Raw genomic sequence first — 22,497 nt, 5'->3', positions numbered from 1 at the left:
TGAGACACAAATATTGAAGCGGCTCAGGTGTAACCTAATTGCTTAATACAGTATGTCTATCAATTGCGCAGACAGTTGAAGTCAGAAGTTTACAAACACCTTAGCCAAATACATTTAAACTAAATTCCTGACATTTATTCCCAGAAAAATGTCCTGTCTTAAGTCAGTTAGGATCACCACTTTATTTAAAAAATGTGAAATGTCAGAATAATAGCAGAGAGAATTATTTCTTTCAGCTTTTATTTATTTAATCTCATTCCCAGTGGGTCAGAAGTTTACATAAATTACATAAATTAGCATTTGGTAGCATTGCCTTTAAATTGTTTAACTTGGGTCAAACCTTTTGGTTGGCCTTCCACAAGCTTCCAACAATAAGTTGGGTGATTTTTGGCCCATTCCTCCTGACCGAGCTGGTGTAACTGAGTCAGGTTTGTAGGTCTCCTTGCTCGCACAAGTTTTCAGTTCTGCCCACAAATTTTCTATAGGATTGAGTTCAGGGCTTTGAGATGGCCACTCTAATACCTTCACTTTGTTGTCCTTAAGCCATTTTGCCACAACTTTGGAAGTATGCTTGGGGTCATTGTCCATTTGGAAGACCCATTTGCGACCAAGCTTTAACTTCCTGACTGATGTCTTGAAATTAATGTCAATATATCCACATAATTTTCCATCCTCATGATGCCATCTATTTTGTGAAGTGCATCAGTCCCTCCTACAGCAACGGACGCCCACAACATGATGCTGCCACCCCGTGCTTCACGGTTGGGATGGTGTTCTTTCGCTTGCAAGCCTCCCCCTTTTTCCTTCAAACATAACAATGGTCATTATGGCCAAGCAGTTCTATTTTTGTTTCATCAGACATTTCTCCAAAAAGTGCGATCTTTGTCCCCATGTGCAGTTGCAAACCATAGTCTGGCTTTTTTTTATGGTGGTTTTGGAGCAGTGGCTTCTTCCTTGCTGAGTGGCCTTTCAGGTTATGTCGATATAGGACTCGTTTTACTGTGGATATAGATACTTTTGTACCGGTTTCCTCCAGCATCTTCACAAGGTCCTTTGCTGTTGTTCTGGGATTGATTTGCAGCTTTCGCACAAAAGTACGTTCATCTCTAGGAGACAGAACGGTAATCCTGAGCGGTATTACGGCTGTGAGGTCCCATGGTGTTTATACTTGCGTACTATTGTTTGTACAGATGAACGCGGTACCTTCAGGCATTTGGAAATTGCTCCCAAGGATGAACCAGACTTGTGTATCAAACCTGGAATCAAACCAGGGTCTTTAGTGACACTTCTAGCACTGAGATGCATTGCCTTAGACCACTGCGCCACTCGGGAGCTAAACATGCTAAACATATCAAGAATCTCACAGACCAGTTTCATTGGCTTTGTTGCCTCAAATGCAGAGAACTTGCCTACGAGTTGGCACATTGAAACAACATCCCCGTTCCAGACAACTGGCCAAGAGATATATCTGACTGTAGGCATAGGCTGAATGTAGGCAGAATGAATGCATACATTTAAGATATACCACAGCCACATTCCATGAATTCAACTTTGGCCTACCAGCACACTTTACGCATTTTACGTTTACATGAATTCTGATTATTTCCAGGGATACACAGCATTCTGAAATATATGTAGATATCTTTATTAGAAATAATACTAGATTTCACTTGAGGTAGTGATTCTGAATGTAAAAAATGGCTCAGCTTACCCCACTCTCCCATATCCTTGTTTTTAGAATATTAATATTCAATTATTCAATGAATATTCAAAGATTTGGCGCTAATAAAGACGGTTTGGGAAAACGGCTCGGAAATGTTAAGATGCTCTTGTGAAGGTTCTAACGATGAACTTAGCTTTGAAGATGCTTTTGGGAAACTGGACTAAGAGCGGTAAGCACAGACTTAAGTGAGTGTGGCTCCTGTTGTCTGTTCCATCATTGTTTCCCCTAGCTGGCCAAGAACAATGTTTGACCTAATAACAAAGTAGACATCCTACAATGCGAGGCATCTACAGTGCATTCAGAAAGTATTCAGAACCCTTGACCTTTTCCATATTTTGCCACATTGCAGCCTTATTCTAAAATTGATTAAATAAATAAAAAATCCTCATCAAAATGCACATTCTTGCAAATGTATAAAGAATTTAAAACATAAATAGCTTATTTACATAAGTATTCAGACCCCTTGCTATGAGACTCGAAATTGAGATCAGGTGCATCCTGTTTCCATTGATTGTCCTTCAGATGTTTCTACAACTTCATTGGGGTCCAACTGTGGTAAATTAAATTGATTAGATATGGAAATTTATTTGGATATTTGGAAAGGCCCACATCTGTCTATAGTATATAAGGTTCCACATTTGACAGTACATGTCAGAGCAAAAACCAAGCCATAAGGTCGAAGGAATTGAACCTGATGCTCATTCTGACAGAGTTCCTCTTTGGAGATGGGATAATCTTCCAGAAGGACAACCATCTCTTCAGAACTCCACCAATCAGGCCTTTATAGTAGAGTGTCCAGACGGAAGCCACTCCTCAGTAAAACGCACATGACAGCCCGCTTGGAGTTTGCCAAAAGGCACCTAAAGGACCCTCAAACCATGAGAAACAAGATTCTCTGGTCTGATGAAACCAAGATTGAACTCTTTGGCCGGAATGCCAAGCGTCAAGTCTGGAAGAAACCTAGCACCATCCCTATGGTGATGCATGGTGGTGGCAGCATCATGCTGTGGGGAAGTCTTTCAGAGGCAGGGACTGGGAGATTAGTCAGGATCAAGGGAAAGATGAACGGAGCAAAGTACAGATAGGTCCTTGATGAAAACCTGCTCCAGAGCTCTCAGGACCTCAGACTGGGGCGAAGGTTCACATTCCAACAGGACAATGACTCTAAGCACACAGCCAAGACCGGACGTGAACCTGATCGAACATCTCTGGAGAGATCTGAAAATAGCTGTATAGCGACGCACCCCATCCAACCTGACAGAACTTGAGAGGATCTGCAGAGAAGAATGGGAGAAACTCCCCAAATACAGGTGTGCCAAGCTTGTAGCATCATACCCAAGAAGACTCGAGGCTGTAATAGTTACCAAAGGTGCTTCAACAAAGTACTGTGTATAGGGTCTGAATATTTATGTAAATGTGATATTTCTGTTTTTTTGTTAAAACACCCCTGGAAATATCACATTTGCAAACATTTCTAAGAACTCACTATGGGGTATTGTGTACAGATTTATGGGGAAAATAAGCAGTTCTTTTGAATATTGATGACAATATTAGCCTACATTACAGATATTACTATGTTATTCACAATTTGAGCTGTCTGGCTGAGATGTAGACAGACCTAGCCCAAAAGCATGGCTACACATGTATTGAGTATAAGACTGTAACATGACAAAATAAAATGTTGATAAAAAAAATAAAAGACTAACAAGACCTTATATTGAATGACTGGAAACATTCATTCTTCATTCTGCCTAATAGCTTCCTTCTGCAATGATGAAACAAATACGAATTCCCTTCATCCTAAACTGAATAATAATACCCTGGAAAACTAAGACTGATGGTCATCAAAGACAATTCTGTCATAGGCTGCGTTTACACAGGCAGCCCTATTCTGATATTTATTCCACTAATTGGCCTTTTGACCAATTACATCAGATCTTTTCACATCAGATATTTTTCAGAGCTGATCTGATTGGTCAAAAGACCAACTAGTGAAAATATCAGGATTAGGCTAGCTGTGTATTCACTGCAATAGATACAATCTAATTCCAAATCAGGATTTGGATTGATGGAGTTTTTTGATCTGTTGTCCATCTAGGTCAGGATGGGAATCCAGTTCTTGGGGGCTTGATTGGTGACACATTTTTGCCCCAGCCCCAGCTGACACACCTGACTCCAATAATCATGATGGTCTTCAGTTTAGAATGCATTTATTTTAATCAGGTGCTATAGCTATAGGAGCTGGGGAAAAGTCTTACACTTATCAGGCCCTAAGGAAGGAAGTTGCCAATCCCTGATCTAGGTCTTCATCTCAGCTGGAGTCCTTCTTTGCTTTCCCCTCTTCAGTCTTTGAGGATTTGCTTTCCCTCCTCCAGTCTCTGGAGAAAAAGGTTTGTATGATGTAAAACCAAAAACTCATTACAATATAATACTGTTATATTTTCAACAGATGACATTTCTATAGACAAAATACTCACCAAATATGATTCAATCTTTCAGATACAGGAGACTGTATCTATGCATTGAAAACTGCAAAGGACTATACCTACACTATATATACAAAAGTATGTGGAGACCCCTTCAAATGAGTGGATTTGTCTATTTCAGCCACCACCTATGCTGACAGGTGAATAACATTGAGCACACAGCCATGCAACCTCCATAGACCAACTTTGGCAGTAGAATGGCCTCAGTGAAGAGCTCAGTGACTTTCAAGGTGGCACTGTCATAGGTTGCCACGTTTCCAACAAGTCAGTTTGTCAAATTTCTGCCCTGCTAGAGCTGCCCCCGTCAACTGTAAGTACTGTTATTGTGAAGTGGAAAAGTCTATGAGCAGCAATGGCTCAGCCGCGAAGTGGTAAGCCACACAAGCTCACAGAACAGGGCAGCCGAGTGCTGAAGTGCGTACCGCGTAAAAAATAATCTGTCCTCGGTTGCATTACACCGAGTTCCAAACTGCCTCTGGAAGCAACGTCGGCGTCAGCTTGGGGTTGTGTAAAACTCGCCACCATTGGACTCCTGAGCATTGGAAACGCATTGTGTGGAGTGATGAATCACGCTTCACCATCTTTACGAATCTGGGTTTGGCCGATACCAGGAGAACACTACCTGCCCAAATTGATAGTCCTAAATGTAAACGTTGGTGGAGGAGGAATAATGGTCTGGGGTTGTTTTTCATGGTTTGGGCTAGGCCCCATAGTTCCAGTGAAGGGAAATCTTAACGCTCCAGCATACAATGACATTCCAGACGATTCTTTGCTTCCAACTTTGTGGCAACAGTTTGGGGAAGGCCCTGTTCCAGCAACAAAGTGAGGTCCATAAAGAAATGGTTTGTCGAGATCGGTGTAGAATAACTTAACTGGCCTGCACAGAGCCGTGACCTCAACCCCATCGAACACCTTTGGGATGAATTGGAATGCTGACTGCGAGCCAGGCCTAATCGCACAACATCAGTGGCCGACCTCACTAATACTATTATGGCTGAATGGAAGCAAGTCCGTGCAGCAATGTTCCAACATCTAGTGGAAAGCCTTCCCAGAAGAATGGAGGCTGTAATAGCAGCAAAGGGGGGACCAAATCCATATTAATGCCCATGATTTTGGAATGACATGTTCGACGAGCAGGTGTCCACATACTTTTGGTCACGTAGCGTACATCCTTGATTGTTAAAGAGCAGTGTCGATAAGAATGGGCTCTCAACTAAGATCAGATCACCCATGACTCCCTGAAGTGCCACCACCAACATTGGCTGAGCTGCTACAGTTTTGATGAGAAGTCGCCACGCAACACAGGATGCAATTAGCACACCTTTGAGCGGGAAGGACCTGCACTTTCTCGGTTGTCAGACTTCCCGGGAAGTCTGAATACCTACAGAGTACTCAGAAATGTTGTTGAAAGTGGTGGGCCTACAACCAAACATATAAATTATAGGTAAATAAGGGAAGTTTGTGTGGGCAACAAACTTGTGCAAGAAACAATATTTGTGGATTCTTTATCTAGCATATAGGCATCATTATTTTACTTTTGGAATGGTTTCAGAATTATTTACTAAACACTACAAAACAACTCAGGTCAGATAAAGTCTTATTAGGGAGAAAAACAAGAACACAAGGTAGTCTCTGTACCCTCCTCCGAATAACAAAAGCACAGTGTAAGGGAAACATTCTGATAAAGTACTGAACTGATATCACCCAGACTGAGGAAAAAAATAAAAATAAACTACTCTTAGATACAGTATTACCAAATGGAATATTTTTCATAATTGGGATCCAAATGAAGAATAAAGTACAGTGTAGTGGTGGAATGTGTTAAACGTTCATGTAAACATACAGTACATGGTAATACATCAATTGAATAGTGCAGTAGTGAAATGGCAGCAGCTGTGGGTTGTAAGATCATGATCATGCACGCCACAAATTACATGTAACTAACTATAATTTCCTTGCATTTTCTTTTGCGGGTGCCTCTTCATTATCTGGATAGACACTTGTGCTTTTTAGCTAACGTTACCACCCATCAAAGCAGTGCAGCGTGTAGTGAAGCAAAACTATAGTGGTCAAAAACATTCATTTTGGGGCGATTAGGGAGTGGGTCTGCAAAATACCATCATATCAAGCAATTATCCCATTTAAAAAATGGTCAGATATAAAACAATATATTATATATTTTATCCAATGGATTATAACTTTCTGGTAAAAAAAAAAGTGGAGGTGCAAAACCGTAAGGGGATAAAATCTATGTCAATTTGCTCCATGACTCAGACGGCCAAGTGGACACAAGGTTGTTTGGCTCATCTCAGTTGCGAAGAGGAAGAACTTTGCAGCTGTTTCTGATTAATAAACAATGCCATGCTGGTGGGTGGTAACAATGAAATAAAACCTAAAAAGAATTTGTATGTCATATCATAGAAAAAGACAACATATTCACACAGATTTGCACGGAGTGGGCCATTCGGATTTGGCTCTTCAAGCCCAAACACAGAGTTTACAAAACATTAGGAACACCATCCTAATATTGAGTTGCATCTGTTTTTGCCCTCAGAACAGCATCAATACGTTGAGGCATGGACTCTACGAGGTGTCAAAAGTGTTCCACAGGGGTGCTGACCCATGTTGACTCCAATGCTTCCCATAGCTGTGTCAAGTTGGCAGACTTTGGGTGGTGGACCATTCTTGATACACACGGGAAACTATTGCGTGTGAAAAACCCAGCAGCGTTGCAGTTCTTGGCGCACTCAAACCAGTGTGCCTGGCACCTACTACCATACCCTGTTCAAAGGCAATTAAATACTTTGTCTTGCCCATTTACCCTCTGAATGGTACACACACACAATCCATGTCCCAAATATTTTGAGAATTAAAAATCCTTCTTTAACCTGTCTCCTTCCCATCTACACTGACTGAAATGGATTTAATAGGTGACATCAATAAGGGATCATAGCGTTCACCTGGATTCACCTGGTCAGTCTGTCATGGAAGGATCAGGTGTTCCTAATGTTTTGTACATTTGGACTAAAACGATGACTTATTGACTTAAATTATTGTGCAACATCATGGGTAAGCTCTGGCCATCGTCTTTCAGCTCTAAAAAGTTTCAACTTCATGAATTAAGCTATATTGTAGTAATGTTTGGTTTCATGTAATATTTTGCTTTCAAATTAAAGCTCCATCCAGGTATTCACAGAGACAATGTCCACTTTTCTTTTCAGGTGATTATCAACTTGGGTTGTATGCATGTTTTTTTTCTGTAGGATTACAGTTTAGAAGAGCCACTGACTATCCAGGGACACAGGCTGGGTTGCAGAGATGATTGGACAGGAAGACCGACTGCAAGGAGAGGCTGACGGAGATGAAGGTTAGTAAAAATCTTTCACCTGTGGTACTGTTTACCAGTTTCACAACATTCAAATCACATCACACTTGCACTCATTTGCACATGCTGTATATAGATTTTCCTACCGTATTATTGATTGTATGTTTGTTTATTCCATGTGTAATTCTGTTGCTGTATGTGTCGAACTGCTTTGCTTTATCTTGGCCAGGTCACAGTTGCAAATGAGAACTTGTTCTCAACTAGCCTACCTGGTTAAATAAAGGTACAATAAAAAAATAAAAAACACAGCATTTGGTTGCATTCTGTAATTTTATGTTGCTTTTTTTTATCATTACAGGTTAAATTACAAGGACTGTCCTCGGAAGAAAGGGGAGAGGTGCTTGATCTGGTTGCTTCCAGTATACGTTGAGTGATTTTTGAATACCGGAGAGGCATCCCAGGGTCTCCAGACATCCCAGACGACGGACAACCTCGCTGGTGCAACTGCCTGAATTGCAGGGAGACTTCTACACCTACGACAAACTGCTGCCATTTCACCGCTGCACTATTCCATGTATTTATTAACAAGCATGTTTACATAACAGTTGAACTTTCAACCACTGCACTGTACTTTATTCTTCATTTGGATCTCAATTATGAAAAATATTTCATTTGGGGATATCTTTGTACAAACATTTTTTTGTGATGATTATTTTCCCCCAGTCTGGGTGGTATCATTACAGTACCTTACACCAGGGTTGTCAAACACATTTCATGGAGGGTTTAATGTCTGCAGGTATTGGGTTTTTCCTTTCATTTAAGACAACCAGTTGAGGGAAGTTCTTTACTAATTGGTGACCTTAATTAATCAATCAAGTACAAGGGAGGAGCGAAAACCCACATACACTCAGCCCTCCATGGAATGAGTTTGACACATGCCTTACTATGCTTTTTTTATTTGGAGAAGGTTACAGAAATGACCTTGTATTTTTGTTTATCTCTCTAGTAAAACTTTATTTGACCTTATCTGTGTAATCAGACCGACTTGTTTTGTACTGTATTTTCATCAGAGTAGTCCATCCATTTTTCTGGATATATACCCAACTGTAGGTCTGCTAATTTGAAGTGAAAACTGTCAATAGTATAGATATCCAGAAAAAGATAACAGCTTAGTAAATCATTTGAAAACCATTCCAAAAGTAAAATAATGATGCCTATATGCTAGATAAAGAATGCACAAATATTGTTTCTCACACAAGTTTGTTGCCCACACAAACATCCCTTATTTACATATGATTTATATGTTTGGTTGTAAGCCCTCCACTTTCAACAACATTTCTGAGTACTCTGTAGGTTTTCACACTTCCCAGGAAGTCTGACAAAAGGGAATGCTCAGGTGTGCTAACTGTGGCGTGGCGACTTCTCCTCAAAGTTGTAGCAGCTCAGCCATTGTTGGTGGTGGCACTTCAGGAGTCTTGGTTAATCTTATCTCAGGATCATTCTCCTTGGAAGCCCCAAGTGAGAGCCGTTCTTGTCAACATTGCTCTCGTTCTGCGATGGATGTGTAGTCCTATGCAGTTTTCAATGCGTAGACACAGTCTCATGTAGCTGAAAGAGAATATTTGGTGAGTATTTTGTCTATACAGTTACAGAATTGTAGTGTTGATATCTGTTGAAAATATAACAGCGATAACATGTATTATATTGTAATGAGTTCTACTAATTGATATTTGGGGGTTTTACATCATACTCATTTTTCTCCAGAGAGTGGAGGAAGAAAAGCAAATCTCCATAGACTGAAGAAGGGAAAGCAAACTGCATACATGTGTATGTAGATCAGGAAGGACTCCAGTTCAGATGTAGACCTAGATAGACAACAAATCAGAAAACTCATAATCTGGAATACGCTTTTAGCATTTGACAACTATGGCTGCGTAAAATGCAGCCTATTACAGAATTGCCTTTGAAGATCCAACCTTTTTACGTGAGTAAAGTACATGACGGATGAACAAATATAATGACAGATCTAAGAGAAACAGGTAAATGTGTCTGTAAACTTTCCAAATGTCGACAAAAGAAAAAACCTAGACAAAGTGGGATCTTTTTGTGTCGGATGAATTCATTGTGCGAGAAATGCAGGTGGAAACACATTTATGCACAAATATTGACATAACCATCATATAGAAGTAAACTTGGAGTCATATTCCACTGGGTGTCAATTCAACATTTATTCCACATTGGTTCAGCGTAACAATGATGTGTAAACAACGCTGATTGAACTAGTGTGTGCTCAGTGGGATGTTGTGTGGTCCTCCCACTACAACTCAAGAAAGCATGCAGTTTATTAGGCTACAGATGATAGAAGTTATGATGAACTTCACAGGATGGTGAAAGTGCATGGTGATGAGCTTGATGCTCCTTTCCAATAAATATTGAGGGTCTTATTCTGGCGACAAATATTGATGCTTGGCTGCGGTTTGACAAATAAAAATAATCTCGCTATTTTGTCCATAATAATCTCAATATATCTGCGAGATGTTGGCTAGAGCGCATGTGCCAAGACCAGAGACTGGCTCATAACACACATTTTTTTTTGTGACAAAACCATCAGTAGAGTTGAACATGCGATGGAAGCCCATTTAACTTGTGTTTTCTATTCAGTACATGGGGAATTTAACCGTAAAATTATTTTTTATGTGCATTACGTCATCATGCAAATACTTTTATCTGCAACAAGTCAATTTGACCGAAACACATCTCTGGTGGGAAAATGTGCATTTTGTTTTTATGTGGATTTTAGAATATTTGCATTAAATCTGTCACCAATAGGATAACAAACCTAGCTACCCACTCAGCACAGATGTCAGTGTAATGTCTTTTCCATATTGGTTCAGAAACAACGTTGATTCAACCAGTGTGTGCCCAGTGGTTAGTCTCAGATTTCCAGGGTACATTCAGTTTAGGGTGAAGGGAGTTAGTCTTTCCCCCCCCATTTTTGGAGTTAGTCTTTTTTTTCCATCTTTGGAGAAGGAAGCTACTTGGCAGAATGTGGTGTGGTGGAGGCATTTGAAATGTGGATGGAAATGGGGATTATGATCAGTGAGGTATTTTGGACTCCAACTGATGACTGCTGAATTCTATAAACACAACACTTCACAGAAGCAAGATTTATTCACAATTGGTTGCAAAAGGCACTGCAGATTCCTTGTCTAGTAGTCCCAAGTGAGGAATTTAAATATTTACATAAAAATTGTAATCTAAAAAGTATCCAAAACTCATCCTGATAAATAAGGTTGTGAAGTAGTTTACTCACCATGTGGTAGGTAGGCGCGTCTAACTTCAGGCAGAACAATAAGGGAGTTATATTAACCTGAGCCGCGGTGCACCGGCTTGTTGCAAATGACGTGAACTGGCAAAAGCACCAAGGATCTATTATCTGGCCCGGGTTACCCCGGTGGGAGGAGTTTACTTAATCACTTTTCACCACTAAGCAAACTCCTCCCACCGGGGTAACCCGGGCCAGATAATATAATCCTCTCATTGTTTTGACTGAACAGGAGATCGAGGGTGTGTTTAACTTTGTCAAAACAAGCAGGCTACTACAATAATCACTGCAACAAAACAAGTAACATATGTTCTGTAGGACTGGCATCACAAAGTACGGTAAGACGGTCTGCATGTCGGTTCTTTAGTTGCTGACTGATATGTGGGTTTGCGGTGTAGTTTCAGTTTGCATGTGCAATTCCGAACCTTGTTCAGTAGGCTGTCTACCTTCAAAAGTTGCCTGTCTTCTATGCTCGCCTCAGTTCAAGTTCAAAGCCGATTATGTCTACATGCTCGAATGCCAAAATTCAATACAGCAATAGCACTGCTTGTATCAATTGAAAAATAAGCCTACTTTTTATGGCATTCAGTGTTTACATAACCTTTTAAATTAGAGACATGCCTTTTAACTTTACTATTATAAAGCCTAATGTGTGGCTTCATGTAATATTTTGCTGTCAAATTACAGCTTCATCCAGGTATTCACAGAGCCATTTTCAGATGAATTCCCATTTAGACTTCATATTTAACCATTTTGAAGTTCATGGCAAAGCATTATCTTGCGCATGGAAAATCCACGGACTTTGTCCTAGAAGGCTAAGTTGGCTAATTAAAGTTAATGTTCTTTGTGCAAACTTTAGCACTTGGGATAGGCCACTGTAGTAACTGTGGTAACCAGGCCACAGCACGGTATCCCTACTGCTGATAGAGGGATAATTAGAGAAGCTGGTGAACTGGTTTGGTTGGTATGTCAGTCAGTACTAACTATTTTCATGTGCTTTTTTGGAGGGGGGAGGGGGTAGACATGCATTCTGGAACTCACGACTGCTTCTTCAACTAAACTTCAACCTGAACTAAGCCCATAAGATTACCTTGTTAAAGCTGCACTGCATGTGTAACAATGTGTGTACAGGTGTTTTTGGAGACCCCTCTGGCAATAATGCAGTTTTTTTCGTTGTCTATTTGAACACCTTTTTCCAGAAACCCCAGCGCTCGTTTGGCAGGGAGAGATGGCGAAAGTGGATGCCGAGTTCGAATCAAAAGTTGCATGTGTAACAATGTGTGCACAGGTGTTGGTGAAGATGAATGTCCTGAATGGACAATAGTCCAAAAATGGAACAAAAAGAAAATTGCCTAAAATTGGAGTGGAGTATATGTTTATGTTGGATAATTAATCGTTTCTTGTTGGAATCTGTTTTGTTGAGTAAGAATGCATATGCGGGAGACTGGTTTGAGGTGTTGAATGGTGAAGTATGTGCTGGGCAAAGTGGAGTCTGTCAGAGTGACCAGGAGTGTGGTCTTATTCTGATTTAATTTTATTTCTGAAGAACAGAGGAAGATTGCAGTGGGCCTCAAAATAATCCGGACAACAGAAGTATCGTGCTTTGAACTTCGGAGCAGAGCACTCATCGAAGGAGTCATCTCAGGGGGGTGACTGATGTTCAGGTTGAATACCTGAAGAGAAATCCTGGTATGGTTTGTACCTGGCGTCTGACTCGCTGGGTGAATGGGGAAAAAGAAGAAAGTCTGTTGGCCCTGATGTTTTATTTGTATTTTTTATATATATAAAGAGAACCTGCATGGGATGCTTGGTTGTGTAAGATACGCTGTAAGAGTTTTCGTCCCCAAACCATTGCAGTGTAAAAATGTGTAGGATTTGGCCATCTTTCATGTGTGTGCAGACGAACGGTGTGTATGAGGACAACAGTGTTTCAATTGTGGTGGGGATCATGATCCCGAGTTCCTGGGGTGCCTTATAAGGGTGAAGGAGATTGAGTTAGCAAAAGTTTGAGCGGTCAATCTAATCTCATGTGGAGGCGATTTTAAAAGAGTTGAGAGAACAAATGACGCTAGTGAAGATATGGTAGTGGATGCACCACAGCCTGTAGTGAATGTTTGCTGCCAGTCAAAAGGTACACTGTGTGTTTAAAAAGGTGGATTTCTGTGGTGTTCATTGCCGGTGTCAAAGAAACTGGATATTATTTTGGCTGCGGCAGAAACGTTTTTGGGACTTCAGGAGTTTACATTGGAAGACTTGCAAAGGGTACTGGTGCCGGAAGATGGCCCGCCCTCCCAGGCTCCCCTTGAGCCTGTGTTAGGGATCAGATCTGTTTTTACTTTTAACAGAAAAGTAATTTGATTTTAGTTTATTTTTTGTAGTTTGTATGAATATATCTCCACCCTGTCCCCACATCGGTGGCAGCATGCACGCTAAATTGTGCAAATGCCAATATACCATGGAAGAACCCCAGCTTTCAGAGTAGTCGCCTGTGCTCAAAAGTGCTCTCTGCAGGAAGGAAAGATGGGCGAAATGGATGTTCTGTTTGATACTGACGGCGTGTCGGGAGAAGATGAGAGCACAGAGAGTGAGAATGAGTGGTCTACAGTGGTGAAAAAGACAAGAAACAAGACAAGAGGTGGTCCTATTTTCATTTTTTGTGAGTCCGTGGAGCAGGAGAAGTGTGTTTTATGCCTCAACGATATCAGTATGGAATGTTTTCTGTTTTGATTTTCGAAGAAGGGCGTCTATCAAGGGGGTTATCTCTAGGGTGTTCTAATTATCATTGCAGGCTAAAGAGCTGTCCTTTTGAAGAAAGGGGAGAAGAGCTGGTTGCTTCCTGTCTGTCTGGAGTGATGTTTTACATCATGGAGAACCAGAGAGCTATCCCAGGGTCTCTAGACATCCCAGACCACAGACAACCTCGCTGGTGCGCCTGCCTGAATTGCGCATGGAGACTCCTGCACCTTACAACACACAACTGTTACCATTTCACCACTGCACTATTCCATTTATTTAAGTACCAAATACTTTCCATGACTACACTGTACTTTATTCTTCATTTGGATCCCATTTATGAAAGATATTCCATTTGGTGGTATCTCTGTAAGTACTTTTATTTTTTTCTTTGTCTGGGTGATATCAGTTCAGTGCTTTACCAGTTCAGTAATTTTTAAGAATGCTTCCCTTACACTATGCTTTTGTTATTTCGATAAGGTTAGACACACTACCTTGTATTCTTGTTTATCTCCCTAATAAACACACATTTTACATATAGGGATGCACAATATATCGGTGAACTTATCGGAATCCGCCGGAATATTTTCATGCGAATATTCTAAATTCCGCATGAAGAAAATATGTGCATTTTCCCACCAGGGTTTCCACCAAACTGACTTGTTGCCATAAAAATCAGTGCATGATGACATAGGGCACACAAATTGCTTAAGTTCTAAAGTTCTAATCTAAAGTTCAATGCGTTTCCATCGCATTTTCAACTCTACCGATTAGTTTTGGTACAAAGATTGATGGGTTAAATAGCAAATGTGCCTACTCTGGTCTTGGCATGTACCTGCGAGCTGTTGGCCAGAGCGCAGAAGTAAAGATCAACATGTCACCAAAATAAGACCCTCAATATTTATTGCAAAGGAGCATCAAGCTCATCACCATGCACTTTCACCACCCTGTGAAGTTCATCATGATTTATAGTGTGTCCAATCACACACGCATCTTTTGACAACTGGGTAAAATATTTTAATTGTGTAGATAATCCTCTGAGAGCCAATGGTCCAAAACTCATGTCTCTATCATTATCAGTTAAGTTATTATGGTGTTTACCTTTGTAGGGTGGCCAAAATTATGGTGACTAAATCAATGGAGGGCCAGAGCAGGGGGAAAAAAAGTAAAGTAAAAATTAAGATTTTTTTTCTTCTTCGATGTCAGCCAATCAAATCAGCTCTGAAAAAGAGCTGACTTGAAAAGAGCTGATGTGATTGGTCAAAAGGCCAATTAGTGGAATAAATATCAGAATTGGGATGCCTGTGTAATATGCAGCGTTTGATATAATTGCCTTTGATGACCATCAGTCTTAGATTTTCACGATAAATATTCAGTTTAGGATAAAAGGTTAGGAGTTAGTCTTCTTTTCCAATAAAAAATAAAATACTATTAGGGAGTATGGCCATTTGATTAATTGTTCAGCAGTCTTATGGCTTGTGGGTAGAAGCTGCTAAGGAGCCCTTGAGCAAGGCACTTAAACCTTAATTGCTATAGGGTCGTCGTCAATGGCTGATCCCTGGCCGTGACCCCACTCTCCGAGGAGTGGGCTATGCAAAAAAAACAAAAAATTTCAATTCATACATGCGTATAAAATACTGTATGTACACTTGAACTAGCAACGTGCAGGCCCCAGCTACCTTAGATCTGTCTTTTTTAGCCATCTCTAGTTCCTTGCTTAAATTTTACGCTTGCGACTCTTTCATACACGTGCTTGTGCCTGTCGTTTCTTCCCTTTAACCATGCAACCATGTAAATGTTTGTAAAGTTCTGTCAAACACACCCCGGTAATGGCTGAAATGGGGTCAATGTCTTTCATCAGGGAATCGTTTAATACAGTTTAAATGTTTACAAGTCATATGCGCTGAAATGAAAGCATCTTCCGAAAAATGACTTATATTGTTTGATTTCACAAAAAAACTTCAGGTTTGTATAGATGTGTGTAATCTAAAGCCAAGCATGTCGATTTGTAGTCCAAGGCCATCCTGCTATTGACACAGAATGTGACAACAACAGTAATTAATGAGGCAGTGTAAACTGGGCTGGTGAGTGCAGGTAGGCCTAGACAGCACATTTTTGGTGGTTGCAAACCTTCTCCACCCATTTGTTAATATATGCAAATACTCCCTTTATTTTATACCAAAATATTTAGAATTCCCACCCAAGTCCTTCATACATTATTTGCCTGTGCAGTAAAATGTTTTAAAATCAAATTTTATTGGTCACATACACATGGTTAGCAGATGTTAATGCGAGTGAAGCGAAATGTTTGTGCTTCTAGTTCTGACCGTGCATTATCGAAAAAGTAATCTAACAATTTCAAAACAACTACCTTATACACACAAGTGTAAAGGAATGAATATGTACATATAAATATATGGATGAGCGATGGCCGAGCGGCATAGGCAAGATGCAGTAGATAGTATAGAGTACAGTATATACATATGAGATGAGTAATGTAGGGTATGTAAACATTATATAAAGTGGCATTGTTTAAAGTGACTCGTGATATGCTTTATTACAGGGATTTGTATGCGTTGTGGAAGTTGGAGTAGCAATGATCCAGAATGTGTCGTGCATTCGATATGCTGATAATTTAGGGAGCCTTGTTTTCAGATTAGCTCTGTTAAAATCCCCAGCTACAATAAATGCATCCTCAGGATATATGGTTTCCAGTTTACATAGAGTCCAATGAAGTTCTTTCAGGGCGGTCGAGGTATCTGCTTGGGGGTGATATACATGGCTGTGATTATAATCGAAGAGGATTCTGTTGGTAGATAATGCGATCGGCATTTGATTGTAAGGAATTCTAGGACAGGTGAACAAAAGGACTTGCGTTCCTGTAGGTTGTTATGATCACACCACAACTCGTTAATCATAAGGCAGACACCCCCGCCCTTCTTCTTACCAGAGAGATGTTTGTTTCTGTCGGCGTGATGCATGAGGAAACCGGGTGGCTATACCGACTCTAACATATCCGTAGTGAGCCATGTTTCCAGGAAGAAGAGAATGTTACAATCTCTGATGTCTCTCTGGAAGGTAAACCTTGCTCGAATTTCGTCTACCTTGTTCTCAAGAGACTAGACATTGGCAAGTAGTATACTCGGGCTCACCGCTCCTGTCTACGGAGCCTGACCAGAAGACCACTCCGTCTGCCCCTTCTGCGGCGTGGTTGTTTTGGGTTGCCTACTGGGAGCCGATCCATTGTCCTGGGTGGTGGTCCAAACCGAGGATCCGCTTCGGGAAAGTCGTATTCCTGGTCGTAATGTTGGTGAGTTGACGTTGCTCTTATATCCAATCGTTCTTCCCGGCTGTATGTAATAAGACTTAAGATTTCCTGGGGTAGCAATGTAATGAAATAATACATAAAAAAACAAAATACTGCGAAGTTTCCTAAGAACGCGAAGCAATGCGAATGTGAAGCGAGGCAACCATTATGTGCTATCATTCAGTCAATATCTGATAGATTTCCTGTTTCTACTTGTACATGTGTGAAATAGGACAAATGTAAGCACCTACCTAATATTGTTATTATGGAATGTTAGTTTTGTACTCGATACATGTGTAGCATACCTTTTTTGAGCTTGATCAAATATGGAATAACATCATCTGTGCAGTAGGCTAGAATTGGGATGGTATGTCCTCAGTACTCAAAGTAAATCCTGGATAATTAATTTTCCTAAACAGCTGAGCTACATAGATGCCTATCATTATAAGAAGTCTACTTTGTTATTTGTTATATTATTCCTCTTCTTGGCCAGCTAGGTGAAACAAAACTATGGAACAGACAAGGTAAAAAATACTTCGCTAAAGTCTGTGCTTACTGATCTGATTCTGCTCCTATACTTGACAATGGTGGGGCTGGAAATGCAGGCATGCCAGGCATTGATGTAGATTTATTTATTTTATGACTGAAATTATATCTGAAAATATATTTTCAAGAGCTTGAACATCAAGTAATGAAGCCCAGTTCAGATTCAACTGCCGGCATGAGACCAGACGAGATCAAAGTTAGTTTTAGAATGTTGTGTTGTAGGCTACAACAGCTCAAGACGACGAGCAGTGTTGCCAATTATTTTTGTTGCACAAATGCGGTCCCCAATGTAGCATTTTCACCCCCTCTCCCGCAGCACAATCCCTTCCCTTGTGTTTCTCTGCCGGTGTGTGCACCTTTGCTGTAAGGTGGTTAAATACTACAATAGAAACTCTCGTGGTCAACACTCCCCAAGATGTCGCTAGCCTCTTTTACCAATAAAAGTCACTGGAGGGGCCTGACACCTCCTTAAAAAAATATAGTGACAAAGCTGCAAAACTGAAGACAAGACTTTCAGTTGAGACAGTTTGTAGCAAAGGAGTGTTATGAAATACACGCATTAGATAAATATTGAGATGCATCCAGCTGCAGACCCACAGCAGCCTGTGACTAAAACTAGCCTGTCATTAAAACCAATACTATCGCCATCTACTGGCTTTGGTTAATCCCTACCACATACATGTGAACTCCTTTTTTTCCCTAGAATCCTTTCCTCCTTTCCTAACTTCCTTTCCTCTCTACTGGCTGTGGTTAATCACTACCACATATAGGTAACTGCCAAAATAAAGGGATAAAAAGTATATTGAAAGCAGGTGCTTCCACACAGGTGTGGTTTTGGAGTTAATTAAGCAATTAACATCCCATTGTGCTATCATCATGCATAAAAATGCCCCTTTGACCATTATTTTGGTTACCAAGACTAGAAGAAGAGATTTCAGGAGCTGATTGTGAACTACAAGTGGAACCAGGCTGGACACTCCCCTATCCTCATCAAAGGGGCCACTGTGGAGAAGGTCAATAACTTCAAATTCCTTGGCGTACACATCTCAGAGAAGCTGACATGGTCTAACGGTCAAAAATATCATCAGGGACCCCAGCCACCCAAACCATGCCTGGTTCTCCCCGCTTCAATCACTTAGACGTAGGCAGTACAAGAGCATCATGGCAAAAACTGAAAGAGTGGCCAATAGTTTCTATCCTCAGACCATCAGGCTGCTGAATAGCCCACACTAGTCAGCTACCAGCTCCCCCCTCCTGCTACTTCCCCAATGGACATTATTTTATTTCAGTTAGTCCTGAATGTTGGAGCTCGAATACTACCATTTTCACACTGTACCTTGCAACCACACCTGCAACCCTGTACATGTGACTATCAAACAAGGGGTCTCAAAGGAGCATAGGGGATTTAAAGGGTATGTGTCTCAGTCATCAGATTTCAACCCAATTGAATACTTATGGGAGATTCTGCAGTGCCACCACCATCAACAAAACACAAAATGATGGAATTTCTTGTGGAAGGTTGGTGTTGGATCCCTCCAATAGAGTTTCATACACTTGTAGAATCTATGCCAAGGCGCATTGGAGCTGTTGTGGTGGCCCAACGCCCTTTTTAAGACACTTTGTTGATGTTTCATCAATTGTATTATTTTACCTGTTACATGTGAACTTATCCTTTCCTTCTTCCTTTCCTCAACTGGCCATGGTTAACCCTAGGAATGGAGGAAAATATGTTGGAAAAGGGAGCTAGGTAAGGAGTCTAGGAAATGAAAGGGATCTAGGAAAGGATGAAAGGATTAAAGAAAATTGAGTGTGGAAAGGAGCTAGGAAAGGAGATGATGGAAAGGGATTTATGGGATGGAGGAGAGAGAAGGAAAAGAAAGTGCGCTAAGACAGGAAAAATAGGAAAGGTAATGAGATAGGAAATTAAGCTAGTAAAGGAGGAGATGAAATGGAAGGAGGAAAATAAAGCAGGAAAGGGAGCAAGGAATGGAATCTAGGAAATAAAAGGAGGAGTTCACATGTATGTGGTAGGGATTAACCACTGCCAGTAGATGGTGATGTATTGGTTTTAGAGACAAACTGGTTTTAGTCACAGGGGGCTGCAGCTGGATACTATTGTAAATATCAGCAAGCTAGACTAGATATGTGCAGCAAAAAAGCTAGCTATCGCTCTGCTTGGCTAGCTGCTTGACTGAACATAATGTTAGTGCACTGTTCTTTCATTGGCTAAATGGATCCGTCTTGTCGTAAGACTTCGGCTAAAGATTTGAATCTTGGAAACTCCAACCAAAGACATCACACGTTCTAAAACTAGACTGCTCAGATTAAACAAACTGTTGCGTTGTGTCTCAATTTACATATCTGAACTGGGCTTTATAATCATGGCTAGGCAATTCCGTGCCCGTAGACTAGTGTGAAGAAAAGTAGCTAGCTAGAGCTAACCAATATCAACATGACTTTCAGACCAGACTTCAGAAATATAACAGGTAACGTTATACACAAGTTGGCTAGTAACAACTATCTTGTGAAGCCACATTTTATAATCAAATTAAACAAACCAATGTCAGTCAGCTAACAACCTAGCCACAATAGCTAACATTATCAAGCTAGCTAATACGAACTAATGGATGCGTGTCTTGAAAACAATAATAAAAACAAGTAATCCAAAATAGAGCCCTAGAATGAATATTTACAATTAAATATAAAAAACAACATTTAACTTTATATCTAGAAATATATTATATCTAGTTAGCAATATTGTACCTTTTCAGCAGAAAATATGCAAACTCTGTCGTTTTTGAATCCCTTCAATCAAATGTATTTATAAAGCCCTATTTACTTCAGCTGATGTCTCAAAGTGCTATACAGAAACCCAGCCTAAAACCCCAAACAGCAAGCAATGCAGTTGTAGAAGCACGGTGGCTAGGGAAAACTCCCTAGAAAGGCCAAAACCTAGGAAGAAACCTAGAGGGACCAGGCTATGAGGGGTGGTCAGTTCTCTTCTGGCTGTGCCGGGTGGAGAATATAACAGTACATGGCCAAGATGTTCATAGATGACCAGGAGGGTCTAATAATAATAATAAATAATCACAGTGGTTGTGGAGGGTGCAACAGGTCAGCACCTCGGGAGTAAATGTCAGTTGGCTTTTCATAGCCGAGCATTCGGTTAGAGACAGCAGGTGCGGTAGAGAGAAAGTGTGAATGCAGATCCGAGGTTTACTCTCGTCTTGGCCTGTGCTTTATTGCTTTCTGTTTTCGCCTGTCTGCTCTCCAAACTTTTCTGTTTCTTTGGCGTATATGGAGGAGTAGCTGCTGCTGGGTTAGGTCGTTGGCCCCTCACGTCTGCCATGTCTGTAAGATAGCTATCTCTGCTCGCCAAGTCTGAACATGGGCTCAGCTTGCTAGCTATCATACCCCTACCAGTTAGAATATCCCTAAGCTACGGAAACACGTCACTCATTATCCACAGCACAGAATATGTTGGGAAAATCTGACCCGACAGGGAAAATTGTTGTCAGGCAGGCTAGAGGTGCAATATTATTACTTTTGCTTCACATTGGATGAACACCAGTGACTTACTGGAGCAGAAAAAAGTTACAAAATGCCGCTTTAAGAAATGTGCAGCAATGTCATGCAGGAACTTTGCCATGGGGCTGCTGAGTGATAAACATCTAGTGGTCAACATTCTTGCCAGATCAGAAACAGGTTTGCTCATTTGCTTAGTTTCTTTTCCTGTTTAGGTTAATGACAAAATAGGCTTATTGTGCTTTATTCTTAGTCACAGGGTCTTGAAGCGGACACACACAGAGAGCTCAGTGGGCAGGACATGACCAGGTGGTCTTTTTGCTTTTTCAGTATGAGTTATTTAATGAGGATTACGGAATCACACACTGACTTGACAAATGTCTTCTCTCTAATAGGGTTGATGGAGCCAGACATGGATTAAACTAAGTACTGTGACACAACATCTGTAAAGAAGAGAGGAGGAGAGACGTCAAGAGCAGAAACATCTGTAAATCTCTAAGGGTTCCCTAATCTGCATATTCATACCGCGGGAACCACAGACTGTTTGTGGTTTGACATCTTGTGACTGTCATTGACACAACAGACCAAACTCATCATAATGGAATCTCTCTCACAACAAGAGTCCATTCTAGATTGTCAGATCTCACAACAAGACTCCATGTTAGAATGTCAGATCTGTTTCAACTATTACAGTTCGTGGCATAGGCCCAAGCTCCTGGACTGCCAGCACACCTGCTGCTCAGTGTGCTTGACCCAGATGAGGATGAGCCAGAGTGAGCTGCGCTGCCCCTGGTGTCGCTGTGTCACCACTTTGCCCCCAGGGGTCTCTGTCTCCCAACTCCTAGATGACCCGGACACTATGGCCATCATCTCTGTCCCATACACACCTGTCTTCATACGGCTTCCGTGTAATGCCTACCTTCCAGTAGAACACCATGAGAGGGCTACAGGGATGGAGGAGGAACATGGAATGAGGGAAGGGGAGGAAGGTAGTTGTAAGAGCACATTTGGGACCAGGTTCTGCTTAGTGGCTGTTGTGGGATTTGTCCTACTCTTACTTGTGTACATTATACTGCACAGCATGAACTGCAACTCAGAACGGTTCACCATGATATCCTGTGGCTGAAAGACTTGATGATGATAATAATAAGCTATTTCGGATCTTTATATCTCACTCCCCAAAATTACAGGACATTGTCACAATGCCAACATTCAGGCTATTTCTTAACCACAAATAGTACTGCCATACTGAGTAAGGAAATGGTTGCCATACTTTGTATTTCGAATGTGTTCAGATATATTGAATCATTATTTATTTATTTTTTTCAAATGATTTCTCATGTCTTTGTGCAATAGACAGTTAAAAAATTAAACCAATCACCATTATGCTTCTCTGTTGTGATTCACCCAGAAAAGCACAAATCAAATGTTATTGTCACATACACATTTAGCAGATGTTATTGCGGGTGTAGCGAAAGGCTTACTTGTGTTAATTCATATGAAAAACATAAAACTGACCCATTTTTA

General features: G+C 40.8%; 1 protein-coding gene and 2 long non-coding RNA genes across 7 annotated transcripts in view; 2 read left to right on the top strand and 1 right to left on the bottom strand.

The window, feature by feature from the left end:
* The window catches only part of LOC149970797 (uncharacterized), a 22,516-nt gene extending 13,956 nt beyond the window's left edge, over nt 1-8,560 (top strand). The window contains exons 2-3 of the long non-coding RNA XR_016493044.1: nt 7,473-7,576; nt 7,893-8,560. This is a non-coding gene — a long non-coding RNA (uncharacterized LOC149970797). The remainder of the gene's footprint in view (nt 1-7,472; nt 7,577-7,892) is intronic.
* Nucleotides 7,849-9,400, bottom strand: LOC110508707 (uncharacterized). The gene is made up of 2 exons (XR_002471347.3): nt 9,358-9,400; nt 7,849-9,142 (listed from the first exon to the last, which is right to left on the bottom strand). It is a non-coding gene; the product is annotated as an uncharacterized LOC110508707 (long non-coding RNA).
* Nucleotides 9,047-22,497, top strand: LOC110508706 (E3 ubiquitin-protein ligase RNF152). Of its 5 annotated transcripts, none has more exons than XM_021589437.3 (3): nt 11,077-11,197; nt 21,230-21,279; nt 21,366-22,497. In XM_021589437.3, exon 3 carries the CDS (start codon nt 21,569-21,571, stop codon nt 22,094-22,096), a length of 528 nt encoding a protein of 175 aa, XP_021445112.3. In that variant the 5' UTR covers nt 11,077-11,197; nt 21,230-21,279; nt 21,366-21,568; the 3' UTR covers nt 22,097-22,497. The 5 variants fall into 5 exon arrangements, with proteins under 5 accessions (XP_021445109.3, XP_021445112.3, XP_021445108.3 ...); XM_021589433.3 differs by having other exon boundaries at nt 21,224-21,279; XM_021589434.3 differs by lacking the exons at nt 11,077-11,197; nt 21,230-21,279 and adding an exon at nt 9,047-9,159.

Source organism: Oncorhynchus mykiss, chromosome 28 (assembly GCF_057628025.1).
Source record: "Oncorhynchus mykiss isolate SJ-2025 chromosome 28, ASM5762802v1, whole genome shotgun sequence".
Classification (NCBI taxonomy): domain Eukaryota; kingdom Metazoa; phylum Chordata; class Actinopteri; order Salmoniformes; family Salmonidae; genus Oncorhynchus; species Oncorhynchus mykiss.
Note: the sequence above shows the minus strand (reverse complement) of the source record. Positions and strands in the feature narration are given on the sequence as shown.

Excerpts from the sequence above, each read along its gene's own strand:
- LOC110508706 (XM_021589434.3), top strand. The coding sequence starts at position 21,569 with ATGGAATCTCTCTCACAACAAGAGTCCATTCTAGATTGTCAGATCTCA.